General features: G+C 38.3%; 1 protein-coding gene across 10 annotated transcripts in view; it reads left to right on the top strand.

The window, feature by feature from the left end:
• The window catches only part of OSBPL8 (oxysterol binding protein like 8), a 159271-nt gene that overhangs the window by 102778 nt on the left and 33783 nt on the right, over positions 1-22710 (top strand). For 7 of the 10 annotated variants that reach the window (XM_075274335.1, XM_075274333.1, XM_075274340.1 and 4 more), the window contains 5 exons: positions 16136-16206; positions 17128-17208; positions 17899-18000; positions 18127-18330; positions 18424-18508. In XM_075274335.1, coding sequence (XP_075130436.1) covers positions 16136-16206; positions 17128-17208; positions 17899-18000; positions 18127-18330; positions 18424-18508 — 543 coding nt within the window. Of the gene's footprint in view, positions 1-3767; positions 4038-8852; positions 9034-16135; positions 16207-17127; positions 17209-17898; positions 18001-18126; positions 18331-18423; positions 18509-22710 lie in introns of those variants that run through there. The other 3 variants (XM_075274337.1, XM_075274343.1, XM_075274338.1) reach the window with 3 other exon arrangements.

The raw sequence follows: 22710 nt of genomic DNA on the forward strand, positions 1-22710 counted from the left end.
GTCCCCACATATGAACAGCTAAGGACTGGAAAAAGCAGTCTGTATATTGACGTATTTTCTACACTGCAGTAAGTTCTGATACTGTGGGTCCAGTCCCCAGACAATCTGTTGTAATTACAGTATGGGACAGGAGTCCCATGGTGACACAATAACTTACAGCATCATACCTAACTATTACAAAGGTCAAGTCTGGTCTCCAGACAGTGTTCCATCCAGGAAATATGGCTGATATATGGATCATATGTTTCAGACCAGAATGGCTATTGTGCAGGGACCCTCATCAAAACTGTATTTGGTGCCTATAGCAACCAATCATAGCTCAGCTTTCGTGTCTTAAACCCTCTTTGGTAAAATAAAAAGCTGCTCTGTGATTGGGTGATTTCTGAAACTAGGTCAGCTATACTTTTTGACTATTTTGATAACTCATTTCATAGTTGACTCCATTATGAGCAGTGGGAGAGTATTAAAAAGGTGAACTTTGGAAATTAGATTTATTTATTTAGTTTTTTTTCCGCAAATTGTGTGTGTGAAAACTGCAATCCAGACCAAACATCCATATATTGCTAAATGTCCAATTTATGGCCAAAATTTGTCTGCAACCCCAATCTAACGCATTATTCACACGTCCGCATTACCAGTCCATGTATGGATTGTGGTTTGTTTGGATATAAGGTAAAGTATGGAAAGCATTTCTGAAGTGGCCTAGTGACAGACACCAGAGTCATGAGCCCATGTCATCTTTCCCAGGAGCAGACTGTGTGATTCCCGCCTGCCAGTCGCCTCATTAGGATGCAGCGCATGCTCCCATACAGCTCCTGTGCAGCAGAGCATTCTTTTATGGCAATCGCACCCATTAATGTTGTGGTTTGTCACTTTGGCAGATGTTATAGGAGGATCTGTCACACACATTTATATTTGTTTGTTTTCCGTTCTTTACATATTGTAAAGATAGGTCAACATTGGTTGCTATGTGGGGGTACTTGATAAAGGAAAGGACTGCTCTGTTTTGACCATGTTCATTTTTCAGGATATTAAAAAAAATGATATAGCTGCAAACCAAGCAGGTGCATGGACTGGTAAAATAGCAAGGTCAGGAGCTGCGAGAAGTTTGTGTGTACTCAGCACCATGACATCCTCCAGAGAAAAAGATTATTCAACATTGTAAGTGAAGGTGGTGCAAAGATTGTGTGGCATAACAATGAAACAGGACTAGGGCGACTTGTAAGGACTTCAATGTTAGGTAAACTTATCACCATACAAATGTTTCCCGGACTTTGAGGTGGGGAAAAAACTGCTCAACCGGTCACCTTTTAGAGCACTGACTCCCAGCTAGGGTCTGACATGTGGTATCCCGTCCAGTTAGCTGTTAGTAGAGACCACTTCATTCATCATGCACCTTTTCTTCTTTACAGGCTGTAGTGTCACATTAATTTGTCTTGTGACCTGTTTGCTGCTCAGTCCTGTTTGAGAGATACTGCAGTACCAAATGGTAAATAGGGACACGGTACGCATCTGAGTTGTGGTACTTGTGTCAGGCCCACACTGATCTGATATTAATGACTGATGACCGATCCTTTGTGTACGTAGGTCATTAATATTAAACTGATACTGAAAAACTGAGTAGTTCAACTTGTTTGGTTACTAACCCGCTACATACAGTATACATTACATAGAGAGCATTAAAACATTACATATGAAGTAAAGGGTTACAGGGCAGTATTAACACATAATAGCATACAGCAGCAGTGTTTGGCTTATTCTGAAAATCCCACTCTAGGGGTCAGGACTTGCTGAGAATGGAATAACCCATTATTCTGTACTTATTATACTATACTTTTTAACCTAAATATAACCAAAATATATCCTTATCTCTTGATACAAAGCTTCATGACCCTTTTCTCCTCTTACTCCACTAGGGGGTGCTTTTAAAGATGACCCTGCAGGTCATCTGCAGACAAGGACTCTTCACTTTTCAAAGTCCTCTTTACTGAGGTAGATGATGGGTATACAAAAAGAATAGCGCAAAAGCAAGGGCCTGTAGGTCAATGGCCGGTGACTGAAAATCAAAGCAAAACATGGTAACCAATCACAACACGGATTTCATTTCTAAAGAGCCAAATGTGAAATGTGACATGACCTCAAAGCAAGAAAATGCTATATGCATGTTGGATTTTGCAAGAACAGGGCTCTGTTGTGACAGTACTGTGAGTCTTTTGAAATAATTTTGGTAAATGTGTTCCACATAAAAACTGCATTTCATGTTGGATGAAGCAATTCAAAACCACTGGGTGTTTGTCATGGGAAAATTCTAGTCTGTCCATAGACTCCAGAAAAGACAGTGAAGAGGATTCAAGCAGTGTAGAAGTCCAGTCCTAGAGAATCGACCAGGCTAACTAGTATGGAACTACAGCTGCCACAAACCACGGTATGGCGTATCTTACAAAAACATTTGTGGTGTTAGCCATACAGAGTACATCTTCAGGAATTGAAGCCAGTCTAGAATCTGAAACAGATTTTTGCCTTGCCGGGCCAATTGAGGCTACCTTTCACTTCGCTGAGAAGGTCATCACCACTGCCATTAGAGTATGGAGCTTTAAAAAAAAACAAACCATGAGCCTTTATTCAGCTCATACTAAATTTGTCCAAAGTTAACGTGTTCTGTGAGATGAGCAGGTACAAAATCGACGGTCCCTTCCTTTTTGTTGAAGATGCTGTCACTAGAATGACACAAATAGACTGTTTGGCAGATCATCAGTCAGCAGGATGGTGCACCTCCACAATTCCATTTAGATGGTTGCAAGATACCAGAATTAAACTGTATCAGAATTATTAACTAATGGTTTGCTGGCCTCCACCATCACCTGACCTAATACCCTGTGACAACTTCTTTCTGCGCGGCACCATCAAGGACTCAAGAGTATCTGCTGCTCACAAGCACAGGATCTGAACAACATGAGATGACGCATGACTGAAAGAGTGGAGTCTATATCTGAGGATATGCTGGTACTCATCTGGACTAGGATAACTTAGACTTCTACTGTGTCACCAATGTAAATCAAATCTTTCCTCCTTAAACTGTTCAATACTCTCTCAAGTTGGTTACATCCCATACTGTTCTTAGCTACAACAAGTGATCCTCCTTCCGAGCTGTACTCAAAGAGTTTGCAAATGGGTCCTTAAATAGGGAGCCATTCCCATCCTGAGTATCCTAGGCGGACTGATGTCAGTCAGGGAAGCAACAGACACCTTCTCCCATGGAGTCATTGATATAGCTTCCAAAACATACTAGAACTCTGACCATACGATGATCTGTACCAATTTAAAGTAACACAAGTATTTCACATACAATATAACAAATTAACCATACTGCATTCTCACTATTGCCAGTCGGAGTAAGGATTTAGACCTTACCCATATATTACAATAAAATTTTACAGATTTTTGTCTCACGCCCTCTTACAGTAGAGTGAAAGTGGAAACCATACAAACAGTTACCATATTATAAGATTTGTGTATGTGGAGAATCTTCATATTAACTAGAAATATTTTGAAATCTAGTGAAAACTTTGCAGATTAATAAAACAATTGTAATATGTGGGATGATGTCACAGCTGACTCAGTCCATCTACTTATCTGTTGCATTATATATGAGTGCTATTTGCTGTTCACCTCCAGCAAGCAGATCCGCACCACTCTGAGAACAAAGCTGGTTTGGTGATATTGCTGTTTTCTCACTTGTTGATGTGTAGTATTGGTAATGTAATCAGCAGTGACCCTGTCTTATAAGAAGTGCAGCTTCTGACCTGCAGTATTTACCCTGCTTAGCTAACATACTAGCAAGGCAGAGAGCGCTCCCTGGATCTTTAGAAAGGAAATCTGATCAGAGACTAAGTCCACGTATCTAGGATGGGAGGAGCGGAGGAGGCAGCTGGGTGCCTGGAGAGTAGCCTCTCCAGCATATTCACTCAGCTAGAGCTTTCAGTCCTCTCCAGGCATTGCCTCTCAGTAGGAGCATGCCCACTCTCCGGGATTAGTAGGTGAGGAGGGGAAATTGTTCCTTGGAATGTGTGCTACTAGAGCATAAGAGCTTTAATCCTGCAACATGAACACTCTCTTGTTTCCCTGCGCATTTCTGCTGGTTCCAACCGTTGACAACTGAAGGCAAGTATACAGCACAACTGCTTGTTGATTCATGCAACAGTGTGTGTGTGTCAGTCACAGCTGCAGGGATTTACTTGCTCGCAAGGAAGTCTGAGTGGTGTGTGTGCCTGCGAGAAGAAGTGTAATGAGAGGTTAGGTAATTTGCTGGTCCCACTTCCTTAGATTTACCTACTTTAATCTGACCTGTCAGCTGTTTTACTCATATCCTGCTAGATGACACGAAGAATGTATTATCATTCACTCATTTTTATGTGTGGAAACAAATGTAGGGAAAAAAGTTAATTATTTAAAAAAGTATTCTATTTTTTTTTTAAAAAATTTTTTGTTGCGTAGTCCTTGGCACATCTTGAAGCAGTCTCTGCCATATGACAACGTGGTAGTATTTTCAAGCAGGGAGCTGCCAGCTCTAGCTTTACCACTCTGTAACCTGTGTGCACGCTGTAATGAAATCCGACATGAAAGAGAGATATATATTTTCTTTTCTCTGTCATAATTATCCCCATCCTATATTCCCCTCTGTCATTTTACCATGTACTTGTGCATGGATGTGGGTGGGATTCTGCTAATTATATATCACAGACATAAGCTGTAATTTGCAGATATGTGTAAATGTTATGTCGTTGTTCAGTATGTTGGCATTAATGATCGACTGTGCTGCAAAATTTGTCCAATATAGCCAACATGATGTGGCCAGCTGTCTGCTTGTTGCTTTTCAGCTTCTCCCCCACAGCGTGGACCTCTCAGTATTCATCAGATGATGTCTAGGCTTTTGACACCTCTTTCAGACCATTTAGCTGTCACTGGCATGTTGGTGCCTCTTTAATTCAGTTAAGGACTTTTGAGAGCATTTATATTGTATCAGATTTTCAGATGACTTCAGGGGTCACTTTGAGGGATGTGCAGTCAGGCTGAAGGATAGGTGACCTTTATTATTGAAAGGCAGGTTTCATTATTTTTTTTTTTATTTTTTTTTATCTGGTAATAAATGTCAATCCTTGGTTAATATTGAATATCGCTAGACTGTGTAAACTATTTGACAGTCTAACATATTACATAGAATTGTCCAATTTAGAATCCCTTTAAAAAAGGACGACTGCCCAAAGACTCTAGCAGCGTAGCAGTAATAGAGTGTGCAGTCTTGACAGTTCACAGGGGAGAGGGGCTGGCTTCTGTGAGTTTGCATGCTTTAAGCTGTGAGAATTGCCCCTGGATTCATAGGGAATATTCCTATCATAGCTTCTTTACATGGCAAGTTGATGCTATGTCTAGAAAATATTGTCCTGGACTTGACACCATTGCTAAAGTCGCAGTAATTACCTTAAGTAAACCTTAGTGTCTCTCATGGTAAAGAAGGCTTAAACATTACTGGAAGGAGGAGAATGGTCAATACGTATTGACTTCTTGTAAACTCTCCTGGTATGAGATCGCTGCTTTGCTCTGATTTATATTCACAGGCAGTACAAATCATACCGGCGGGGCAGGCAAATCATGCAAATCCTTTCTGCAGGTAATGATTCCTAGGCAAATCAGGCAGATGTGGACGGAGGGTTATGAGCAGTCTTTATGGTACTGATGGACAATTCTGAAAGAGGAAGTTCCCTTTGATTTGCTTTATAGTAGTAGTATGTTGTTCTTCATGTATGTACTGCTTTAATAACTAGTGTTGTGTCCACTAGCCAAGAGTGGCTGCTAGAGAATCATGGGAATTGTTGGCAGATTCCTGTGTTGCTTTATCAGGAATTTACTAAGTATAGACGTCCTATGTATTCTATATTCTCTTATGGGTGGTTTGTTCTGCGCTGCACTCAGGGATTGGTTGGAGTCCAACTGATACCATTAAAAGAGTCTAGTTCCTTTCAAAGCCTATTTTAGAAACAAATCAATACATCTTCTCTCCAGGGCGACATGCTTCATTTATGGTGCGATGTTGTATTGATTTAGAGTGAACAATTGAGCATCTACTGTAGGTGGAAATATAGGTACAAGATGCGATAGCCAATTATGCATGTGGCAGTGAAAATTACATAGGAGAAGCTGAAGAGGTTGTCTACCTCAGCCAGTCCTCCTTTTCTAGTATTAGCACTTTATAGCGCCATCCATTTACATTGACAGGTTGCATCACATTGACACTCCTGCTTTACCTTTCTTATCCCACTAATATTCCACCATGTCCTCCCCATGTGACAGAGGTCACTGTGCCCAGATATGGAGTACTTCTTACACTGGAGACTTTTTCTAGTTGTCACTATTACTTTCACAAATAAAAAGTCTCCAATGATTTTTTTTTTCAATGAGGGTCCTATTCATACTCTCACTTCCATTTCATGTTTAATCTTTCTTTATTGAAGCTTATGTGTTTCAAAGTATAGAATGAATAAACTTGTTTACAAAAATAATCACAAATGCTAAGTATAAAGGACCCCAATATCTGGTGGTTTACTCAGCACAGTGTAGACAGGACCACAGGCAACCACATCTCTTCCATTTTATACAGGAGACATGTCAGATCCATTGGGATCATTTTTGTAATGGGTCCACCATGCTTTTTTTAATAACTTAAAATGTGCTAATTAATAATTGCTTGGACTTGGTTGGTGTCTTAGATATGGATCAAATTCAGACAGTGAATGGAGAGGGTTCCGATATTGCTTTGCATGGAGTGTCATGTGCCAGTAGTTTGAGTCTCAAGGTAGTGCGGTAGGTCTTTGCTATGGGTCTGGTGTAAGGGTTTTTTTTTTTTATTAAATTATGGAGGAACTGTCTTTGTACATGTAGTCATATGTGTGGAGGGTATTTTATAGAGCAGAGGCTGAGCAGTTTGATATATTTTTATGGGAAAATATTCAGTATAAGCTGTTATTTATTTAAATGTTTCCTCTTTCTGTCCTTTAGGAGTCATGTAGGTTCAGTATGATGACTGACATGCTTCTTTGTATGATTATACATACATACATACATACATACAGAGTAAGCTAGCAAGCTCTAATCCTCGTGCACATGACTGTGTGCATGCTCATTGGCACTGACCTATTCATTTCTGTGGCCTCATACACACAACCAGAAGAGGTCCTATTCTTGTCCATTTTGTGGCATGTCATCACTGACCATGTGCCACCATGCCTTTAAATAATGGCCAGCGACATGCCTGTCGCCCAAGTAGGACCTCTCATTGATCAAAAGTTCATGATCATATTTTCTTATTGCTCTGCATTATGCTGTGTATGTCTTATTCTGCCTAGAAAATGTCTGAATAAATTGACAACTAAGTGTTAGTAGGTGGGAGAGAGGTGTACGCTCACAATGTCCAGTCAGTGCTGGAAACAGACATGTCAGGAGAATGGTCAGAGCCTCTTTAGTCTTTAAGATGTTAAGGCAAGAGAATTCCAAAACATAGGCTTCTTAACTATTCTACATTGGCAGTAAAGAGTGTCCCTGCACAATGTCCAGTCAGTGCTGACTTTGTCAGACTGTGTAAGGACATGCCCAGTTGTCAATTTTGTCATACACTTGTAGAAGGATCAATAGACTGACACATTGCATAGATCTAAGCCAGTATGCTCCAGAATTATTACAGTGGAGAATACAATTGTTTACTAAAACAGACAAGAGGGCGGAGAGGGCATCCTTAGGATTTAAGGTGTTAAGGCCAGAGAATCCCAAACTATAGGCTTCCAATCTTTGCTGTATTAGCAGGTTGACTATAAGATTAGCATCTGGGCTCCCTGCTGTAGTTGTAGACTTACTAGTTGAATATGTTTTGTTTTTTATTGTTAAATATTTTCCTAGTCCTTTGTGATGTCGGAAAGGAATATTGTTTGCTGATTAAAAGCACATTCAAATGTCATCCATGACAGGGCTGTGTGTTTGTTCCCTGACGTGGCATAGCAATGCTCCTGCCAAGCTATTCACACTCATTCTCTTTCAATACTCTTCAGCAAGTTACAATAAATAAGTATGTGATAAATGATTCAGTTGGGTTATTATGCAGGTACATGGTAGGGACAATGCTCCGCAAAGACTAAGCAGGATCCCTGCCAGTTAGTTACAAACCCCAAACAATGTAGAATAGTAATTGCTCAGTCATGTGTTCACTTTGCATGTGAATAGGTTTGCAGACAAATATATAGATATACATATGTTTTTTTCACATTAAAATATTTCTAGCCAATTTTGGCACCTGGTAACCATTTGTCCACATAGTAATTATATCATGTAATGAACTCTGAACAAGTGCTGAGATGCATTACTTACATGTAAACATTGCTACGTTTTATGTCTGCAGAGGGATTGAACATGCACAGACTACAAACTGAGCTTCTTTCTTCAGGCTGAATAGTCTGCAGAATATGTCATTACAGGATTTTTATAAACCTGGACAGTAGGCTGTAGCTTGTTCCTGGAGTTTGAAGACCAGGTCGTGCATGACTTCTTTATGGCTTTAGGTCCAGATCAGCTGGCTAAAGGGAAATCTTTGCAGAATGCTTATTTCATTTTAATGATGGATTAGAATTTTGTCATATTAGTCTATGGAATTATCCTCCGCTAGGTGAGCTTGTGTTTCTGTTATGAAGCAGAAGAAGAATGGTTTTAGACCCTGTTGCAGTGTGTGCTGTGTTGGTGTGGTGTGGTGCGGTGTGTTGTGTTGTGCGATGGGTTCAAGGCAATAGCTCCATCATTCTTGTTCTAAGCAGCCTTCAGATTGAAACCAGTTTCCTTGACCACACTCTTGAGCCATGAAAGAAGAGGCCCTGCTGCGGCGCAGGTCTTGTGCTGGGGTTTCACCTGGTGCCTACCTCCCAAGGCCCGATGGACGAAAGCTAGTCCGGAATGCATCATTTGGAGGATACAATGAGCTGTCTCCTACACTTCCAGGTTTGTTTTTATCTGTCATATGACCTTATATCTGACAGTTTCACTTGAATAGAAGAAAAAAAAATCTCCAGCAGTAAGCAAATGCTGTTGTCCATGTAGTCATAAAAGGCCTGTAGTGTTATAGTAATATGTTATCTCCTATTTTCTTGTTATCTCTTATTCTTATTTATCCATTTAGCTTTTGGAGGAGAGAACAAGGTTAAGCCTGAGGAAATACATCTGGGCAGAGAAAGAAAATTCTCTGAGCTTAGGGCCTCACTTTGGTGTGGGTCCCATAGCGGCTGCTTTAGGGGTCTGCATTTTATGTTTGCCCAAAGTATTTTATTCATGAATGTAAAGGCCAAATATATCAAAATGCTGAAAAATAAATTGTTGCCAAAGCTACCAGCTAAGAAGAAAAGATGACTAAGGATTGGTGTGGGCAGATCTTCTGAGTTTTGATATGTGAGGCCATGAACTTCTTTCATGTACAATATTTAGGTGAACCACTTAGTTCTGTATATGCTGCTTCGACGTGAACAGTCTCTAAGATATTTTGTATTTATATTTCTACACCCAAATGTAAATGTCTTTCATATTGGGAACATTTAGCTGGTCACTAATAATAAATATAACCTTCATGAAAATGCAAGTATAGTTTCTATTATTCCATGAAATATACCCAACATTATAACCTGAGGGAAGGTTACGTTATGTACATGGATAGAGTTTCAGTAAAGAGGACCTGATGCATGTCAGGGTTGTTTTTTAAATAAATATTTGAGTTCTGCAGCATAGAACTAAGCTGCAACTTCTCTTAGAAAGTGTTGATATGCCGTTCCTCTGTTATCCTTCATAGAAATAGGCAGTGTTAGCAGTTAGGTGCGTGTCTCAATGCAGTTGTAACACTATATACAACCAATGCTGACAGTGAGGACTCACCCCCTTGAATGAAGAATGGAAAAACCCAGTTGTCAACGTATTCATACATTTTAAGGGTAAATATTAGGAAACGCAGTGTATTAAGAAGAGATGATCCAGAATAGTTTCTTCATGGGGAATGCATGTATTCAATAAAGCAGACGTGTCCTGAGAAGTGACAGGTCCTCATTAACTGTGATGAACATATGTCTTTTTCCATAATGTGACTGCGTGGAATCAGTATGTATTTGTTAGGAGTATGAATGGGCTTTGGTTTATCTTGGTTATGTTTAGAAAGGATTGTTCTTTGCTACACTAACCTGTTTTGAGAGTCAGTATTAGCTGAGAATTTCTTGGCATAGGTCTACTGCTATCGACTAGAACTACATCGGCCTCTCACTAGTACTGTGGTGCGATTGTAGTGGTGGGGTGTATCTATCTATCAGTCCAGTAACTTGTTGCAGTGGTGGCCTTGCCTCATTACTTCTATAGTGTAATACACGCCATATGTGTTTGCTTGATCAGGACATGTTGTGCGTATGTTTTGTTTCCTCCTACTATTAAAGAAATCTGATGTAAGCCTCATGTCAGCACATTGTTGTTAATTCCTCCTGCTAAGTACTTTCTTATTGTAATCAGGATCAGGGCCATCTCAGTAGCTGAAATGTACCATCACCAAAATACCTTAAGACTCCTGTGTATATTGTTTGTAATGTTGTCTTATCATGCTGTAGTATACATTAAGACAACATGTAGCTTTTTTATGTACTCCACTTTTTGGTATAATTAAAATCATCTGGCATCTACCCAAATGTTTTCATAAGCCCCGGTTCAGCAGGAAGAGGCCAAAAGAGTCAGTCCTCATGTCAGTAATATGTCCTCATGTCAGTAATATGTCCGAACACCATTATTTTATTTATTTCATTTATTTATTTATTTACTTTGCATAGGAACGTGTACTTCTATACAGTAGGCTATCACGAAAGTTGTATATATGTATTTTTATTTAATTTTTTTAAATAGGTCTCTGGAAAAATAATTCTAATTAATTGCTATCATCAGTTGAACTACAAATCTCCTGAATAGAGTGCATAAGTTATAAAATTTAGGTTTCTACTATTGTGTCCTTCAATAGGTGACACTAGAGAGCATATTTAGCATATTTGGGTGCCGAAACTAACAGCATTAATATATAAGGAAAGGTGGGTTCTAGAGAGACAATTCCAGCTGTGCCAGAATCAGTGGAGCAGAGCCTATTGAAGAATACAAAGAACTGGAATTGGTCCTTGGGTCTTCCAGTCCTGGTTGGACTAGAGGTTTTGACTAATTGGCCTACTCTCTTGTGACTGCTCAGAGGTCACGTACCATTCATGTAAACATAATTGCAGAGGCCTGTGGTTGTCTGAGCAGTCATGGGAATGGCGCTTATAATGTCATCACTTTTGATGTGATTGGGGACCAGATTCTATAGCACTGGAAAAGTAGGTCCATTTAGCAGGTGCATAAGGATTTGTTTTTGTTTTTTTTTTAAATCTTGAAAAGACCCCTCACCCTTCAATATTACAATTTTTGTGTATTTGAATTGTGTATTATTTTTTTTTAGTTTACCAAAAATAAGAAAATCAATATTCAAATAAAAAAAATCATCCTTAAAGTTGAAAAATAAATCTGGATTTGATAGATATATATATATATATATATATATATATATATATATATATATATATTTTTTTTTTTTTATTTATTTATTTTTACAAATTTTAAAGCATCTACTAGGATATGCTGTGCTCATCACTTTGAACAAAGTGACAAGTGCAGTTCTTTAAAATATGTTGCTAAATGAAGGACTATCTCAATAAACAGCGTTGTTTGGATGCCCTTTGTAAATGTCAGGGAGTGAAAATGATTTTCACATTTTGCCAGTATGTTTTTTTCCGCACAGATAGGCATTGTCTGCCTTCCACAATAATATCAGCATCATGACTCCCAACATTCTTGAATTCTTGAAATAATCAGTGTAGTTTTCTCCTTAGGACACACAGCATTGTATATATAATTATAATATAATATAATAGTATAATTAGTCAATATACTATTTGACAATTATATAATATATATAAGTAGATTTTATATTTATCGTCATTCTATAAGAAAGTTATAGAATAGCTCTTTAAATATGATACAAATGCCTAGTGTCTGCACATTTTACAGTTTATGCTCCTGCTCCTTAGGGCTCGTTCACACGGGCACAGAGGGGACGGATTATGGCGCGGAATCCCCTCACAATGGTGGACTACGGAGACCGCTAGCATTCTTTTTTCCGCTAGTGTTTTTTTTTTTTTTTTTTTTTTTACCACTAACGGGGAAAAAAAAGCGACATGACCTTTCTTGAGGCAGATTCTGCCTCAGGAAGTCAATAGAATTGAAACTGTAAAAACCACCTCAAAAAACAGCCAGGTGTTTTATCAAGGTCCCTTCACTGTGCTGTAGGGAAAAACTGCCTTGCGTTTTTTGAGGCGGTTTTTACCAAAAACCGCTCCAAAAAAACACCTGTGTCCAAAAACCGCTTCCTAATTCCTGAAGCGTTTTTTTCCTGACCAAATTACGTCACCCCCTATTCACGTGTGAACTAAGCCTTAAATTAAATGTGGAATTTTTTGTAACTATACAGAATAAGAAATCCTCTTATTGCCTTTACATAATGGACTTTCATTTCTAACTATTTTGTGGATGTCAAAATATAAATTCTGGGCACAAAATACCCACTTTATTCTGTGTCTTTATGTAATGCGAATTTTTTTTCTGTTTGTATACTGTATTTTTGCTCTTTCTTTGTGGTTTGTTTAATGATATATCTAGTTGTCTGCTCAACGCTATATAATTATCACTTTAATTGTCGTCTTTTACAAATATCATAAAATATGCTCATGTGACTTGTCCAGTAAATGTCATGTTCTGACCTACTATTATAAACTGCACAGATGATAAAAGTAGTTTCATTACCATATAAAGCCTTTAAACACAGTAATGTAAGGCTCTAAAATCCATGTACAAAGATTTAGAATGAATTGTTATATGAATAATTAGTAATTATGTTAAAATGAGTCTTCCACCCCCTCCCAGCTTATTGAGCTGTCTCCACTGTGTTACAGAGCACATTACAGTGATAAACAATATATGGTACCTCTGTTACGCTGGGTTCACATCTACACTGAGTCTCTAGCACTAAAATCAGGGCGAAGAGTAGTCCTGCACGGAGGATCAGTATTAGTATAAAAAACAGTGCAAACCCCGTGGACCTACTGTTTTAGTGGCTTGGTCCCCCAGCGGACCCGATCTGTATAGACCCATGCACAGATGTGCACCTAGCCTTATTTATGTTACCTTTGTAGATTTGAAGGAAAACTTATATCAGATACAGAGGTGGCAAATGTATATGCTTGGGATAGACCCTCTAAATTGTAGCAAAACTTTTGAGCAATTTTCTGGCAGTGTTTGTCATTAATAAATGTAATATTTTGGCTCCATTCTATGAATTCCAGAGCTGAAATACGCTCTGTCCCTTCTATATTTTTTCTTTAATTTCTCTGCTGCTAGATTGAATTCTGTACACTGCTGTTCACTGGAGTATTGGTGTGCAGGCTCATATATAATGCAGGGAAGCTGAGGCTAGATGATCTGTTATATCTTATCTTAGGCATCTTAAAACCTTGAGTAGTGGTTTTGATATTAAATGAAAAATGAGATCTAGGTCATTTTCTAGCGACACATACGGTATATTAAACACATTTTTAGAATTTTTAATTTTTTTGTGTAAAAAAAAAAAAAACTCTCTGAGTGCGGTATATGATAGATGGATAGATAGATATGAGTATACATATATATTATACAGAGAGATATACATAATTTATATGTATATATTATATATTCTAGCTAGATGGAGATCTTTGCAGTGGTCACCTCTTTTATGTTTCTATATAAGATAGTGTTACAATAACCGATAATTTCTCTGTACATAACACCATTGGCCCATCACTGCATCCACTACTGACATTTTTGATTGTTTTGTTTAAGCCTTTAGACATAGTGAGGCAGGTTATGGTTACAAAAAGACTCTGAATGCCTGAATAGGTACCTGGTGCCTAGTGACAAGGTCTTTAGAATTGTAAAAATAACATGGTCAATTCTTTATTTCAATTTTAAAATATATATAAAAAAAAAAAAAAACAGGCAAAACAAAGATGTCCTAGAAAGAGATTTGCGGCATCAACAAAATATGTTGCAGTGGTTGCAGGATCTTGTTTTCTTTCTATAGGAAAAGAATTCTTGAAGCTGTAGCATGGTTGTGGTATATCCTAGCCTGATTTATCTTCGTTTGGCAGGATTAAATGTGCTTGACAATATATAATCTGAATGTAAATTGTATTATAGGTCGCATGATATAATATTTCTAAGTTATGTCATGACTGTCATTTTTTTCTTTTTGGGTGTGTGTGATTCACGTTATGCAATTACAGGCAACACATTGTACAAATCTGCTTTACTCTGGAGACGTGATTTTCCTCATAATAGATGTTTGTGTCCTTTTGGTGCTCCCTGGTTGTGCTGACACTTGAATATTACCATTGCTGATAATTCCCAGGGCACTTCCTAGCAAGCGAGAGGCAAAACAAGTGGCATGTATATGATTCATTGGCTCTTGAAGCATCATTAACCCTTCATCTCTATTCACACAGACTTTTTCCAGTCTTTTTATTTGCCTTTCTTATACCCTACTCACACTTTTGTTTTCAAAATGGACATCACACAAGTTTGTCTTATGGAGTTATGCTATGAAAATAATTTATGAATAAGTTGCTGATCAGTGGAGGCCTGACCACTGAGACCACCCCCCATCAATCCTGAGTCCTAGAAGCCACAGTGGACTCAGACTCGCCCCTGCTCTGTTCACTCAAGTGGGAACACCAGGAACATCCAAGTACTATACTTTTGGTTATTTCCTGTGCTTCCATTGAAACTAATAGAGTTTGGGCCGGTCTATGCTACATTCTCAGTGGGAGAAAACTCTGCCATTCTCCTCAGTGGGGTCTCAACTATCAAACATCTAACCTATGGTTAGAGAATAAATACATTTTGTGGTGTCATCCATTTAATGATTCTCTTCAGGTGATATTTTTCACAAGATCATGGGCCTAATTTAGCAATGGGTATATCTATGGGTATATGAAAATAACAGTATATGTTTGCAGTGTGCTGTCTGTTTTACTCCAATCCAGTAAGCCATAGGAATTGTGTTTGAACCCACCATCCAAATTGAAAACCCCTTTGACCTAAGGTCTTATAAACATGGTAAGTGCTTGGTCAGTCATTTACATTAGTGATTGTGTGCCAAAATGAGTTGAGGGTTCAAAGCACCCCTTAGACCCGGTTCACATCTGCGTTTGGGCCATTCCGTTCCCCTCTCCACATGAAAAATGCAGAGAGATAAATCCTGCAAGCAGCACTTTTCTCTCCGCATTTTTCATGTGGAAACCACACAGACCCCATTATAGTCTATGGGGTCCGTGGGTTTCCTAAGGCAACTGCTTTTTTTGCGGATTAGGTTTCCCTTTGTGGGTGTGCATATGTGAACCTGGCCTTACCTCTACGGTATCTCCACTTTTAACCACTGACCAAACACTGACACATGAATAAGTCCTAAGGTTTTTAAAACTGCAGTCTCCAGGTGTCTAGTTTTAGTGAACTTTGTTTCTATGTAATTTTTTACTGTTTGTTGCTTTTTGTTAATAGTACTTGAATTACCACATTCACGTAGTGTTTTTTTTTTTTTTTTTTTTAATACATAAGTAAATCTGTTATACAGTAATTTATTGCAGAAGTTGAATGAGCAATATCCCAAGCGTAAAGTGCTAGGAATATTTCTCTTTGAATTTTCTTGTTAGCTCTTTTTTGCTTTATCTTTAGTGGGCCTGTAGTGAGAAAGCGTTGTGTTTAGAAAGTTCAGGTGTCCATTGTGTCTCTTATTTCATGAATAATGAGATTACGGTTTCTCAGGTGGTGGTAGGGGATATTCAGCACACATAAGGTAGTTTATATATCTGTTTATATAATGTTATCCTGTTTAGTTTTTCATGTTATTCACTTTCATCCTTTTAATCAATTACTAGTTCAGCATCCTTTTTTTATTTTGTTTCTTTTTTAGGCTTTGATAGAGGAAAGGATGACATCTTGCAAAGCAAAGATGATTCTTCTCACTCCATGTCCAAAAGCAAGGTAATTTGTTTTCAGTTCCCATGAGGGAGACACACATATAAATTTATAATGTACATGGTAGAGAGCTAGATAACATTTTGTAACTACAGATATTTATATAAGGGGTGCAGTTATTGTGGTTATTCCAAGATCTCCCTTCTAGGGGGTTGTTAGATGTAAAATGAGGTGCGGTCCTGTATACTACGTACGGCATAATCAGTCTCTGTGGAGCTATTGCACAATATGATTAAATATATTGTTGTTCTCATGTGAATAGTTTCTAGCATCATGTCATTATACATGTGGCAGCACTGGGCACCCGGGGTAAACTTTCTAGACTGTATGATAAACTATACTAAGCATAGTGGATGATAATAACATGACTCTTAACATCAGCATGGCACACTCACAGGGGTCCAGGAAATTGAGACATGAAGGGCTACAGTGTAGAGCCTTTTACTACCCCTAAATCTACCAGTGTTAATGTGGCACACAGTGGTCTTCTAAATATTCTCCTAGGTCTAAGTGAACAACATATCTTCATAGATACATTTTCACTCGATGTTAGTAAAAGAAAACACCTAAAGGCTAAAGGCTTCTGGGAAGTCGGGCATGTTGTTCAGGGTGCTTGCTATAGAGGGCAGCATAACAGAGGCACTGTCTCCCTGTTTACATCTTGGGAGACAGATTTGCATATTCCTCCCATGTTCCCTTGCAGTGGAGCAACTATGGCTGTATAAGTCTCCACACACCTGAGAAGGTGGTCTCTCCCTAAGGATAGATGTTATCCCCACAATCAGAAAACATCTTGGCAGGAACAGAGCTACAGTGAATGTAAAGTGTGATACTTCAGCATCCTGGGCCATTGTGAGTGTGACACAGGGAAAGCAAATATCCACTCATGTGCAAGTCATAATAAACCTTTTATTTTATTGTTTATAGTCAGAGTCTAAGTTATATAATGGATCTGAAAAGGACATTGCTGCAGCCTCCAGCAAACTTACAAAAAAAGAGTCTCTTAAGGTAAAGTGTTTCAGTATTTCAACTTGCCGGTTACGTTTTTTACGATAAATATATATTTATATAAAAAAAATCTTCCAAGTGAATTTTTTTTTCTTTGTGAGTCATTTGTAGTGTAAGTTTCAATTCATGGTCAGATCCAATATTATTCAGTAAAATGGAAGTCCCCATCTTAAACAGCTGTATATTTTGTATATATATAGACATATCTTTACTGTGATATTTCTAAGAGAGTCTAGGGATATGCTATCACTAATCGCATTGGCCTTCAGCACTATTATTTAGATTGTATAAGGCTGTGTTCACACGGAGGAATTTGCGCAGATTTTACTTGTCCAGGATGTATTTTTTTATATGGTTATCCTTATGATAGTCCGTAAATATCTTAGTGGGGGACCAACAGCCAGCCCCGCATAGATCATTGGTAAGGGGCAGCTTTCGACGCCCCTACTATTCACACCACAGAGCTGGAAGTAGTTGGTTTTGGTCCCTGACTATCAGTGCAAGCTGAGCTCCAGTGACTTCACACAGCCACTATATAGGGACCAGCAATGCCTTCCGGTTTTTTGCTTTATATAGTAAAGGAGTCAGAAGCGAACCGTTACAGCCAATTCATGTTGGGACTGACTGTCTGCCTCCCCATTGATCTAAAAAGTCATTCTTTAATCTATTTTTTTTTGTCTACTGTTCCAGGTCCAAAAGAAAAATTATAGAGAGGAGAAAAAGAGGGCTACGAAAGAGTTGCTCAGCACAATTACGGACCCTTCTGTTATTGTCATGTCAGATTGGCTGAAGGTGAGAGAAAAGCTGCTATTATGCTATGTGTCCTGTAGTTATTATTTATTATAATTTTATGTATGGATATTAAAATACATATATCCTGTGATAAATCTGATCATTGAAATGTATGCTTTTATGTAGATCAGGGGAACATTAAAAAGCTGGACAAAATTGTGGTGTGTATTAAAACCAGGAGTCCTTTTAATCTACAAAACCCCGAAAAATGGACAGTGGGTTGGCACTGTGCTGCTGAATGCTTGTGAGATCATTGAGAGGCCCTCAAAGAAGGATGGGTTCTGCTTCAAGCTCTTCCACCCATTGGAGCAATCTATTTGGGCTGTTAAGGTAAGCTGTGCTATAGGTACTTGTTAGAATTGTAACAAAATGTTACCATTAAATGCTCAAAATAACTATGGAAACCATTTTTTTTTCTTTTAGGGACCTAAAGGTGAAGGAGTCGGATCCATTACCCAGCCCCTTCCAAGCAGCTACTTGATTATTCGAGCTGCCTCAGAGTCAGATGGTAAGCTGTAATATCTTCTGCAGTATCTCAAAACAAAAACAATTGATTTCTTACGATTGTTTGCTTCCAGTAGTAGTAATGGTAGTAGTAGTACTCCATTAATTCCATGGTATACTATATATTTGTGAAGGGGTTTACATACATATCCTTGTCTTTATTGATTTTTACAAATGACTGACCTGATACAAGTAGGAAAGAGGACCTATTCTCAAAGGGACTTCTGGCAGTGCAGATCAGCCCCTATTATTTCAGTGGAGATGAACATTTTTAGCAGGTTAAACCTGCGGGCAGCCATATTTTTTTTTTACAATACTTATATTTACTCTAAAATACATAAATGGTCACTATCTTTTCAGACAACTTAGTCTCATTATATAGAGCATGTGATTCTGGGCCAAGATGTAATGTTCTTTAATTAAAAATGTTGCTGCTTTTTGCCAGAAAAAACCTCCCTCAAGTTACTGTGACTAGGTGTCGCTCTTCTAGCTAATTTATAGTTGACGGCTTTGTTACCAGGGATGTATGTCCCTAGAAGCTAAATGGAAAGACAATGCGCTCAGAGGGAGAGGGGTTTTCTCTCTTCACACATTGAATGCAGAAGAGAGGAGCTAATTCTCCTTACACAAATGTGCAAACTGCAAAGACTGAGCATTTCATACATTTCACAACTTATAATGTAAGAAAGTCTTCTAAGGAATTCTAGCTGCTTTTGTAGATACAGAGGGGATATTATTCAGACAGCAAGCATCTTTCCTGACTATACTCTTAGATTACTCTTTTTCTGTATCATGCCTGTAGGGTAGGTGCTAGAATGGATTGGATTCCTGTATGTTTCTGCCCTATACTTGCTTATTAGTGTTCCTTATATGTTCCTTATAACGTATATGTAGGTCACGTGGGCCTTTTTCAACTATTTGTTTCCCCTTGTACAGTTACTCCTGGTAGAATTTTATGTAAACAAATCAAACTAGTTATAAAGGATGGAGGAAGGGGCAGACTGCTCCTTATTGTACAAGTCTACAGCCTCAAAGGAGAACGTGCTTCAGCCAAAATGGCTATATTAGCAGCAGAAAAACTGGCGTAATGTATGAAGGTTTATACAGTCATAGAGCAGACTTCTCAGCAAGACACTGCTCATATATCAACATTTTCTTGAAAACTCAGGTCTCCTTTAAATAATCTGTTTCATCCTGCTAAGAACAAAGCCCTAAAAAAACTATGAAGGTATTTAAAAAATGCAATGCCTGATAGATTTCTGTGGGGAAGAAAATGTTATGGTCCTTGAGAGGTTAAGCAGAACATATACACGTTTCATGGAACCAGGGGACAAATCGTGTAGAATTTTCATGGCCCTTTAGTATTTCGAGTTTTAATGTGGAATGGTATGCAGGGCCTTGTGTTTCTGATGTGGGCGAAAACAAAAGGAAATTCCACTTCAGCAGAAGCTCTTACTTGTGCAGCAATAAATCTGACCTGCTTCATCTATAAGCTTTACATGTAGATCCTGCATTGTACCTATTCAGTGTAATATTTCAGTGACACGGACACTATTTTACTCTTTATGAAGACAGTTGAATAACTCTTTGTGCCAAGACAGTACATTAGTGTGCGGATGTAGCAGACACCGCACATGTTTATGGTTAGCATGCTGGCGGGCATTCAGCATCCTGCTTGTGTGTTGTGTAATTCAATGAGTAACTACTTAAAGGAAAATCAGCATCTATCTGCACAGTTACTACAGTTAGATCATTGCCTTTAAATCATGTTCTCAAGCAGTTAGCCAACTTTAAGGCAGAAAGAGTTTGTCTTAACCGGTTTTGCCTCTTATGAAGTAATATTTGCTGAGAATTTCATATTTTAACTTCTGCATTTAAAAAAAGATCACAATAGAGAACAATACAATGAAAGTAGAGCTGCGGGGAGAAGGGGTTGTGCCCAGTCCAAGTGCACCTTAATATGAGAATTAGGTTAGCAGATTCTGATAAAAATCAGCCCATATGTTAGAAATAGTATGAATAAATATAAAAAATTAAAAAAAATTGTATTTTACAAATCAGCATTACCTGTTCCCTGCTGTTGCTGGTCCTAGGTGACATTTGGTTATGTTTGTAGACAGGTGACTAGTACAGCCAATGCTGACCTCAGTAGTGACCTGTATATGAAGGCTTGTGACTGACTGCCCTGAGTAGATTAAGGGGATATTGTCACTCCTTAGGGAGAGACCACCATGTAGGTGTGTGGAGTCTTACTAAGCCATTTCCGCTCCACTGTGGGGGATCATGGGAAGAATATGCAAATATGTCTCCAAGATTTAAATAGGGAGACAGTGCCTGAGTTATGCTGCCCACTAGGGGGAGCTCCCTTTAACATCATTCCCTACCTTCCCAGAGGCCTTTGCTGCAATGATGTGGTATTTTACCAAGTCAGTCTCTCAGCTGAGGGCAGCGTCTGTTTTGATCTGATTGGATCTTTTCAGCCCAGCGTACAGGAGACTGACTTTTCAGAGGTGAGAGGCTTCTAGACCAGATTAAGGGGATATTGTCACTCCTTAGGGAGAGACCACCATGTAGGTGTGTGGAGTCTTACTAAGTCATTGTCGCTCCACTGTGGGGGATCATGGGAAGAATAATTCAAATCTGTCTCCTAAGATTTAAATTAATTATGGGGAGACAGATTTGCTCTGAGTAATCATGTGGCCATTTGTGTACAGCTCCCTCCTGAAGCCAGTGATAAGCTGCTGGTGCTGGAGGACCTAATAGGCAAGTTTTTTTTTTCTATTAATATATATATATATATATATATATATATATATATATATATATATATATATATATATTTTTTATTATTATTAGAGATGAGCGAACACTGTTCGGATCAGCCGTTCCGAACAGCACGCTCCCATAGAAATTAATGGAAGCACCTGGCACGTACACTTTGCCGATGGCCGGTCGCCGTGCCAGGTACTCCCATTCATTTCTATGGGAGCGTGCTGTTCGGAACGGCTGATCCGAACAGTGTTCGCTCATCTCTAATTATTATTTATTTATTTTAATTCACACTAATCCTAACATGCACTGGGTTGTAATGTTTATTAAAACTTGGGTATAATCAAATTATCTAAGCTAAAATTAGGATAGGTCATAAATATCAGCTATTTCCAGCAGCAGAGGCAGAGAATGGAGCACAAAGCAGACATCTCAGTTCTTACTTGGCTCCCATTCAAGTGTTTTATGTAAATATGTTCCAAAGATAGATGTTGGGAACTGCTATTTTTTATTTTTTCTAATTTAAATAAGTTGATACTCTTGAGTATCACATAATGGGGCAGATTTACTATTGCTACTGACTAAGTTTTAGACAGTGCTAATTTAGAATAAACCATTCTGAATGGCTCCAGATTAATCCCAGTGACTGATACAAGATAATAGCTCTAGTGCTACCGTCTGCTCTAAACTTACAACTCCTATGGGTTGGCTTAGTTTCTGACAAAAAATGCACCAAAATGTTGGTACATTTTTGTACACCGTTTCGTGTAAAAACTTCTTCTCTTTCTTAACAAACCCTTCCCTTTTTTTTAAGCCCTGTGAGTCTGTTGTGCAAGTTGCAGAAGCGTAATAAATAAGACAGGAGACATTATTATTATTATTATTATTATTATTATTATTATTATTATTATTATTATTGTTGTTTATATAGCAGCATTAGTTCCATGGTGCTTTACATTTTGGGGTTTACTTATGGTACACAAAATATACAAACAGATAAAATACTAACAATGACCGGCTGGCACAGTGGGGGAGAGGGCCCTGCCCGTGAGGGCTTACATGGTTTTAGTAATTGAATACAGGTATTTTGTATTTTTATACTATTCCTGGAAATGTTTCTTTGATTAGTATAGGTGTTTATTTTCCACTGGATTTATTAAGTTATATTGTTGGCCCTATTTTGTTTTATAGGTTAAGGTATAGAATCTATTATTTTCTAAAACTGGTAAATGTTTTTTTCTCTTTTTTCATTCTAATTCATTTTTAATAGTACGTATACCCTAATAATTGGGAGAACACTGGAAGGTTCAAGTTTCCGTGCGTTTTGCTTATAAGTGAGGAGTTATCATTTATTACTTTCCTCTTTTTCATCTTCCATGAGATTGGCTATATTACCTAAACCAAGGACTTGCAACCTTTTTCTTCTGGAGCCTAACC

The sequence above is a fragment of the Leptodactylus fuscus genome, chromosome 5 (assembly GCF_031893055.1).
Source record: "Leptodactylus fuscus isolate aLepFus1 chromosome 5, aLepFus1.hap2, whole genome shotgun sequence".
NCBI lineage: Eukaryota > Metazoa > Chordata > Amphibia > Anura > Leptodactylidae > Leptodactylus > Leptodactylus fuscus.